The sequence below is a fragment of the Asparagus officinalis genome, chromosome 10 (genome assembly GCF_001876935.1).
Source record: "Asparagus officinalis chromosome 10, Aspof.V1, whole genome shotgun sequence".
In the NCBI taxonomy this organism is placed as follows: Eukaryota; Viridiplantae; Streptophyta; class Magnoliopsida; order Asparagales; family Asparagaceae; genus Asparagus; species Asparagus officinalis.
The window spans coordinates 29,158,496-29,168,288 of NC_033803.1; the positions used below are offsets into that span (position 1 = coordinate 29,158,496).

The following is a 9,793-nucleotide window of genomic DNA, read 5'->3' on the forward strand; positions in this document are numbered from 1 at the left end:
CTTATTCTCAATTTTAGAGATCCCAGACTGTCAAGGCAGAATTTTAATTAAATAAAATAAAGAATGAAAAACATTTCTGACAAGCTGGCTGAGAGAAACCAAACCATACATCAATCTTACTAAACTTTGGGGGAACAGGAGAAACTAAAAGTGCAGCTTTCCCCTTGAAAATGGAGAAATCTGCATATGTTCTTCCTGCATAATTTCCTGCAGGTGAAAAGATTAGTGCCCTAGAGAGTTAGTAGAAGTGATGTTTAAAGTAGCAGAGCATTATAAAATAGATTTTTCTTACCGTTATTCATCACTCCAGAACTAGCAGTTGAAAACACATGCTGGGAAGTAAAGTTACTCAACCATGATGCATCGTTAACATTGCAAACTTTTTGAGGCAAAACTCTTCCAGCTAGTTGATTCCTGTTTAGGCAGATATTTTTTTAATCATAAAATCAATTATCTATACCCGAAGAAATAACTATATCACATATGCTCATTGAAATGCAGTGCCGTGTATGCCACACAAACCAAATCAACAAAATGAGGTTCAAATATATAGAGAACCATGAACAAGTTCATTTTGCAGCATCCTGTGTCTCTACCTAAGCCTACCTAAGAGGTCTCAAGAGGCAGAAAAAAGTGTTGAAAAAAGGTGTATAAAACTGAGATGAGGAAAGGCAGAACACAGGAGAGATAACTAGGAGGTAATTAGAGACAACATGCAACATGCATAACTCAGCTACAGTGAGTAGCTAATTCATGAATCCTACATGAAAAGCTAGTAATCATGATGAGCATTAAGCAGTAAGTAATACTTGCACTTTCTTAATTTGTAAACTTTTTCGTATCTATATCACACTCATATCCTAGTTTATAAAAATATGTTATATCTGCAGCTAATCATAGTTATGACCCATATTTACCGAACAAAACCATCAAGGAGGATGTCTAATATAGTTGACCACTAGATGTAATCTAAATTTGATGTTGATTCCCTATTGAAAATTTCCACTCCCCACATTTTGCTTTAATCAATTATATAAATGGTGTCCACTAATTGAATCTAGCCCCACCCTTTTGATTAATTTAAGTATATGTAAGAAAATAACATTCATAAAAGTATATTCTTTTGAACATCATTCTTGGCTTGTACATAATCTCTAGCATATCCTCTTCAATACTTAAGTGTCTGTTTGTGTATAAACTAAAAAGTGTAAACCATTGGATACTGCATAACAGTAAATTATGGCACAGGCTGGGCATAAATATCACTTAGCACCTTCATGCATTTCCTAGAAACTTTATATAGGAAAGGAAACAAGATAGCTAAATTCACCAGAATTAAAGAGGCAATGACTTAAAACAACTACGGCTTGTTGGATTAAGAGTGAGAAAAAGTAAGCAGCATCTTTTAGCACAATATGATATCTGAGCAGGAGTTCAATTCTATCAACAGGGTTCACAAGTCTTCAACCATTAAAGTGATATCACACAAATCAAATCTACCTACTTGCTTATAGACCGACCACTTCGAGTATCTTTGCTACCGAAGGTAAATAGTGTTGGTATCTCTAAATTGACCAACCAAACAAATGAAGAGCGAAAACTGAGAAGGAAATGGAAGTAAAGAGGACTGAAGAGAAAGAGAGAGAGATCGGGGGAGGCAAGGAAAAAAGCCCACAGATTAAGCTAACCTGATTTGTTAAACCAAAAAAAGAAAATGTTGAACTACCTATAAGTTGTTGTGGCTTAATATACCGTAGAACATCTCTAGAACAATTAATTTAGTCAGAGAAAGCTACAACATTTATAGTAGGTATTAGAAACAATTAACATAGTCTAGTCTATATGCAGTTTTCTCAATGCCAATTTATTTGAAGTGATTCAAGTATCTTAGGTTCTCAAGTAATATTATTAGATATATTTGCTATAGTGATTCAATAATTAATTGTACCCTCCTAAGCGAGCGCAAACAAATAATAATAAAAGCAATGACTTTTCAAAATCTTTCCTCTGTCTGTTCGATTTTGGGAAAGGGGGGCGTCGGTTCAATTCCCACAAAAATCTCTCGTTTTCACCTAGGTTTACAATCACTGCCCCTTCTCCCTCTCCTTTCACCTTCTCCCGCCTTCTGTTGTCCGACGACAATCTCCTTCTCCCGCCTTCTGCTAGCCTACGACGCCGTTATTTCTCCCGTGGATTGTAGATGCTCGATCTCCACGAACCAGGTAATTTCTCGACCCGTTGCTATGCTATCTGCTAATTTTCTTCTTAAACGTTGTCATTCTTGTATATAATCTTCAAAAAATTAGAAGATGTCTCTGCCCTAATGGATTTATTCATCTATTATATTCCATGAATTTTTTTTTTATGTTTTTACGAAACTTCCTTGATTTTCAGATAAACTACCATGGACTTCGTACAAACTCTAATAATTATTGTTCTCTTTTTAGTGGGTTGGCTTACTGCTTTATAATGATAACTATCTATTTTTGTGTTCTCTATTGAGCTCATGCTCACTTGGTTGGTTTTCACGGTATAGCTTTTGAACAATTTACATTGGGCTACATGGTCTCATTTGTACTCATGATTCCCTTCTCTTTGCATATTTAACTAATACAGTCCAAGTGGAAAACAATTTATGTCCTGCAAAGAGGTTTCTTCATACATTCTCTCTCTTAATGGACAGCAAGATGTTGGGCAAACAGTTTCTTGGTTATGAATCTCGGCCTTGGTTGGTCAGTTATGGTTGGCTTTTGGTTTCAGTTGTTGCTTGGCTTTTGTTTCAATTGTGTGCATGGTTTTAGCCTTGCTCTCGGCCTTGATTTCAGCTCTTGGGTTGGTTATGAATCTGGTTTCATTTAACTTACATTTGTTGTTTGGCCTTTGTTTCAATTTTATGCATGGTTTCAGCTTTTTTGAATGGTTTAGTCTTGTAGCTGCAATCAACTGTATATTGGCTAATTATGAGTGATACAAACACTAGAAAATGTATTGCTTATTGTGTTGTTGTCATTGTTGTCATCCACATTGTTCATGACTGATTGATATGTTCCAACTGGATTCATATTGGATATGCAGTCATATTGTATTTAAAACTCATGTTTTCATATTTCATCTGTCAAGGATTGATATGTTCCAACTGTCCCATACGTATTATGCATTTATAATTTTTTTTTGCAATAACATGTTTTAAAGCTTATGTGTGGGTAGTGTATTATTAAGTTGGCAAAAGCTATATTAAGTTGGCCTTTGGTTCCAGTCCTTGCTTGTCCTTTGCTTCAATTTTGTGCATGGTTTCAGCCTTGCTCTCGGCCTTGGTTTCAGCTCTTGGGTTGGTTATGAATCTGGTTTCAATTTTGTCCTTTGGTTGGCATTTAGTTTCAGCTCTTAGTTGGCCTTTGGTTGGCCTTTGGTTGGTCAGTTATGGTTGGCCTTTGGTTTCAGTTGTTGCTTAGCCTTTGTTTCAATTTTGTGCATGGTTTCAGTCTTGCTCTCAGCCTTGGTTTGAAGTGCCAAAACTCGATTTGATAGTGTTGTATTTAGAGAACTGCATATGGAAAGCTTGTGATTAAGTGGACTTGTTTCATGTATTAATCTCCAGACCAACGGGAAACCCCCATATTTCTATGGATTTTACAGTTTTTTGGTGTATATGTCATAGTTGGATCATGCCCTTTGATGCAGTCATATTGGATTTGTGTTGCTTATTGTGTTGCTGTCATTGTTGCCATCCTCATTGTTGAAATGGTTGTTATGTCATTGATAATGTGATATTTTGCTATGATGATGGCCGGATATATAATGTATGCAACCAAAGTTTATACTAGTAATCAATTAGCGAGGCAATAAATGCAGCCAACATTGCTATTATACACTTCATGGCGATGCAGATAATGAAGAAAATGGCCTTTTCTGAGCATATTTTCTATAAATTGTGTTAAACTTTGGTTTGATTTCAATCTTGGGTTGTTCGAGTCTTGGTTTCTCTCGAGTTGGTTTCAGCCTTGGTTCAATTTTGGATATTTTTCAGACTTGGTTTGGCCAAAGTTGGTTTGGTTTCAGTCGAGTTGGTTTCAGACGAGTTGTGTGCTTGTCTTCTGAATTTTCAGGCAATGTGTGCTTGCCTTATGAATTTGTAGCCAATTGAGTGCATTACATTATATTTTGCGTGCCTATATTTTTGGTATTAATATTTTGTCTTATATGGGTGGTAATCACACCATGGTGACCACAATCAAGTTTTCTTGATTTTTTAGTTTGAACCAAACACTAGAAAATGAGGGAATCTATTCACATATCAATTTTTTTTTCAAGTTGAACCAAACTAAGAAAAATGGTGAAAAGTACTTTTAGACCATATTTTTTGGTGAAACAAACACAAGAAACACTTTCTATGAAAGTGAAGAAACACAAAAAATGAAGGAAAATGAGTTTTGGAAAATAAAGGAAACGAACCAAACAGGCCCTGAGATTCCACAAGACTAACACTGAAAATTGAAGTTCATGATAAAATTTAAAAAAATTGGTGGGATTTTCATAATTTGTCAAACAAATCTGCTAATAGTACTGGCCACGGTAAAAAAAAAAGTTTTACAAACTATGATAACTACCAAATTTGGTTTTTTGGGGGGGTTGGGGGTGGGGGGTTTGGGATATTTATCATTTCAACCAGCATTTCAATAAGAATGACAACAATAACAATAATCGTAGCAAAATTAATGGAAAACTCTAGTTAAAAGAGTCTTACGCTCCTTGCAACAGAAATCTAAGAACTGGAAAAGACCATTTCAAAAAGTACAATCTAAGATTTGAGCAAAATCTACCAGAATAATAAAAGGGCACGGGATCGGCAAAGATAGAGGAAGAGAGCAAGGGATTTGGATGAGGAAGTAGTAGTTAGGGTTTAGGGTTTTAAGATTTTGCTTGCCTGTGAACTAAGAATCGAGAGAAATTCAGCATCTTTGCGATTCTTGCACAAGAAAAACCCAGCCCTTTTTTTTTAATTACTTGCCAGTTTGATTGCGAAAATGATGAAGAGTCGCGTTTATGAAGGAAAAGAGGCCTTCAGCTGCAACGAAAGGAAGCAGTCCTCATCGTAGCGTAGCGCTCAGCTGTCGTAGCGTAGCGCTCAGCTGCAATGTTGTAAGGCCCCACGGCAGCCCATTTGATAAACTGCTGGGCACCCTGACAAAAACCAGGCCCAAGTTGTATACTTAACCAAATCAGAGTTGGTTCAGGCAGGAGATCAATTTTTGACCTAGTTTTGACTGGGGGTGGCAAACGGGTCGGGTAGGGTCGGGTCATAGTTGACCCCACCCGTATAAGTGTGACCTGACCCGACCCGTTTAATAAATGGGTCAATGCGATCCGACCCGTTTATTAAACGGGTTACCCGACCCGTTTATTAAACGGGTTACCCGACCCGTTTATCAAAGCTCACTTCAAGATGTCAATGAATTCCTTCTTTGCTTCCTCATCTCCCTTGAGTTTCCATATAGCCTCGTGCTGCATTCGTATATCTGATGGTATAATAAGAATGTAGAGATATCAGCAAACAGAAATGATATCATTCAGAACCAAAAATTCGGCTCCAACAGATTCAGATTTGCTTCTATACTCAAATCGTGGCATAGAATCATTCTGGCATCCAATCTTGAACCAAGGTGAGATGAGACAAATATATAAGGGAAAACACACAATTATTATGCTACCTATATCTCAAATACAAAGGGCCCAAGAAATGCATCTAGCATACATATTCACCAGCAATGTGCCAAGCAGTCAAGCACCACATCAACATCAAAACCGTTGTCCAATATACCCATCTGCCCACTTACCCAAACCCAACGAGGCACTCTGTGAACAAGCAGCCAAGACCCCAACCAAAGTCACCGAATCAGGCACAACCCCCTTCCTCATCTCAACAAACACCTCAATCGCCCTATCAGCAAATCCATTATGCTCGTACCCAGAAATCATTGCATTCCAAGCAACCACGCTTCTCTAAAGCATTTTATCAAACACCAATCTTGTGTATCCAAGCTCCCCACATTTCGCATAGAAAACAACCAATCAAGTCTGAACATAACAATCAGAACCAAACCCAGCAGTGACTACCTGGGCATAAACAATTCTGCTGATACTCGAAGCTGATACATTGGCGCAAGTTTTGATTACAGAAGTGAAGGTGTAATTTGACGGCGGGAGACGATGAGAGCGAATTTGGGTGTCAAAGAGGAGGGAGTGAAGGGAGAAGTAGGATCTGGAGGAGGTTCTGATGATGAAGTCAAAGAGGAAGGAGTCGGGATTTAGGATCGAAGAGAGGAGGTTGCCTCCGCTTGTTCATCGTCACTCGTCCTCTAGCCGCTAGCCGCCGCTCAAGCTTAGTGATGAGAAATCCAGGGATTTTCCTCTACAACGCGTTTATGAATTGTGAGAGACGATTGACGAATGGTTGATGCTAGCGGTTCATTTGGTATTGGGTTCATGGGTTGGTGTTTGTGTTATACGGGTCAGTTCAGGTCAACCCGAATTGACCTATTTAATAAATGGGTTAGTTCTGATTGACCCGTTTATAACCCGACCATGTAACTTGACTCTACCCCTTATAAACGGGTCGGGTCGGGTCGGGTGGGTGAGTCGGGTCATAAATTGTCACCCCTAGTTTTAGAGGCTAAAAGTAACCTAAGAAAAAGTTGGGCCAGAGTTACCCCAATTTTCTCCAAACACAAAATTGACTAAAACTGGGTCAGCTTTGAATCTAGCCTAATTTTAGTGGGTTGCCAAACAGCCCTTATGTGTGTGTTTTGCATATTCATAAAATATATTTTAGATTGTACAATCTTAGTCCAATACTTTATTTTTAGTTTTGGCAAAAGTTGAGTCCACATAGCTTGAGAATTAGTTATTTTGTAGACTAACTCTTATTTAGCCCTACTTTGGACTAGTTAAAATAAAACTAGCCCAATTTGAAGTTGTCAAATGCACCCTAAATTTAATCTCTAAGGAGCACTAATTAATTGGAACATTTTACTAGAATTGATAAAATATTGTGATGCAATAATTTTTGAAGTAAGATATTATAATGGGGTACTTAGAAATAATTTTTTGAAGCAAAAAATCTAGATAATATAATACGAGATAAGTTGTGATAAATAAGAAGTATATAAATTATATATCTTGATGATATAACAAAAATTACTTATATATTTTAAACTTATTGTCATAATTTATAATTGGTTACTATAATGTTAATTAATCTTGAATAAATATTAGTACAATGTAAGGCATTTTAAATAATTATTATGATAATAATTTGAAACTTTTTTATTTTTTTAATAATTATTATACTACAAGCATAACAAAATTACAGTTTTCTTATTTCTTTCTTTTCTCACTATGATAAAAGTCTTTCCCTCGCCTCTCAATGTTACTTATTTTTTGATAAATTATGGATTTTAGAAACCATACTTTCAATTAATTATTAAATTTTAATATTTAGTTAAAAGAAAATATATATATACTACTGTTATGGTATTCTCAGTCGTCAAAGTACGACAATTTACCAACAACGGACAGGTGTCCCCTTACATTAACTGCTAAAACCAGATTGACGGTCAGGGCAACCGAGGATCCCAACTTAGCCAACCCGCTGAGTCGACATCTCCTTAGGCCAACTCGAAAGGTGGTATTTATTGGTCCTCTTGTCGAAGACGACTTGTTACGAACCCACTCGACCAATTATTTGATGCCTCGCGAGGTCAATTCAAAAGGCGTTACTTCTCAGCCAAGGTAAAGGATGACTTCAGCCTCGAGCCTCTCCCGCTAACAGTATGTCGGCGTCACATTTAATGCTTAGCAGGCGCATCATACATCTAGCCCCGATAGTCTTCATGACTCATCGGACCACGTCAGTACCGTCATGCATCCGATCACTTCACATAAAAATACTAAGGTGATCTCTCCTCCACTCACCGACCAGCACGTGTAAAGTATGTTGTGTCACAGCCGCCAGCCCATACCTATTTACCACCATCCTGTGCTCAACCAAAGTGACCGTTCTACCCTCTCAGTACCACTATTAATAGAGGTACTATTCTCAATATAAAGAGGACTTTTTCTGCTAAGCAATTATAGAGGCCATTTTCCCATGTAATATCTGCAAATTATAATTGTACTGCACTAAGGCCCCGTTTGGTACACGGGAATGGGGTGGAATGGAATGTCATTCTCACTTCTCATTCCCTTATACCAAACAAAACTTGTTTTTAGATGTTGGAATGATCATTCCCATGGAATGACCATTCCCATTTTTTGTGGGAATGAGCATTCCAAGTGAGAAGATAGGGAATGATCATTCCCATTCAAGGGAGAATCAAATTAGTTAAGTTTTTTTAATTATACCCCTATTAATAATAAGAATCAATTTAAAAATCATGGCTTTTGACAACATAATAAGAATTTTTTACGGGGTAGGGATTAAAACTAGTAGTACATATTTTAGTAGCTTATTAAAACTAACGGTACATATTTCATTAGCCTATTATATCACAATTGCTCAACATAGGAGCAACACAATTTAATATAAAAACAAATACAACTGAAATTATATATTATTTGCCGATTGAAATTCTTTCATGTCAATATTTTTTTTAGTCAATCAAATTTTTTTGTTTATTCACCAATGTTTAAAGTCTGTTATTTTCACCAGCATATTATATTCTTTTTGAACTTTTTCTATTGTTTTCCCACCATAGAGAACTATATGTACCCATTGCGTATATGTTTGATTATGGTTCATGCACAATAATAAATCTAACTTTTGATTAAAAAATATTTGACCCAATATTTATGAAAAGAGGAAACTCTCGCTAAGAAATTGGCGAAAATATTAAAATTATCAAAACCATATCATGTCTAAACTATATATAGAGGTATAAGGGCATTATTATAACACATACCTAGATTAATATAATATATGCAGAAATAGTAAGAATTGTTTAAAAATATAAACGAAACATACACCTGATCGATAACATGCGCATTAGTATAACATATACCTAGATTAATATAACATATGTATAAATAATTTTTTTTAGTTATTATCATTAATGTTTATTTTTATCATACCTAGATTAATATAACATATGTATAAATAATTTTTTTTAGTTATTATCATTAATGTTTATTTTTATCTTATTAAAAATCTATGTTGTTATATATAAATAATTTTTTTTAGTTATTATCATTAATGTTTATTTTTATCTTATTAAAAATCTATGTTGTTATTATCATTAATGTTTTATCATTAAAAATCTATGTTGTTATCATTAAAAATCTATGTTGTTATTATCATTAGTTATTATCATTAATATAACATATGTATAAATAAATTTTTTAGTTATTATCATTAATGTTTATTTTTATCTTATTAAAAATCTATGTTGTTATAAGGGCATTATTAGAAAATAAGATTCCATTCTCACTTGTGAACTAGTGATACCAAACATGGGAATGAGAATTAGATTTTCATTCTAGCTTCATTCTACAAACGCATCCAAACAAGAGAATGAGAATGACTATATGTGTGATACCAAACATGGGAATGAGAATTAGATTTTCATTCTACTATATGTATATATGTATATATATATCTATATATATGTGTGTGTATGTATGTATGTATGTATGTATGTACACACACACACACACACACACACATATATATATATATATATATATATCTGTGTGTGTGTGTGTGTGTGTGTGTGTGTATGGGTGGTTATATCGAGTGAAA

The 9,793-nt window shown here is 35.3% G+C and overlaps 1 protein-coding gene across 1 annotated transcript in view; it reads right to left on the minus strand.

Annotated features, from left to right (window-relative positions):
* The window catches only part of LOC109826589 (single-stranded DNA-bindig protein WHY2, mitochondrial-like), a 35,446-nt gene extending 30,316 nt beyond the window's left edge, over nt 1–5,130 (minus strand). Inside the window, exons 1-4 of the mRNA XM_020393615.1 lie at nt 4,925–5,130; nt 293–414; nt 110–207; nt 1–27 (exon numbers count right to left, since the gene is read on the minus strand). Coding sequence (XP_020249204.1) covers nt 1–27; nt 110–207; nt 293–414; nt 4,925–4,956 — 279 coding nt within the window. The 5' untranslated portion in view covers nt 4,957–5,130. The remainder of the gene's footprint in view (nt 28–109; nt 208–292; nt 415–4,924) is intronic.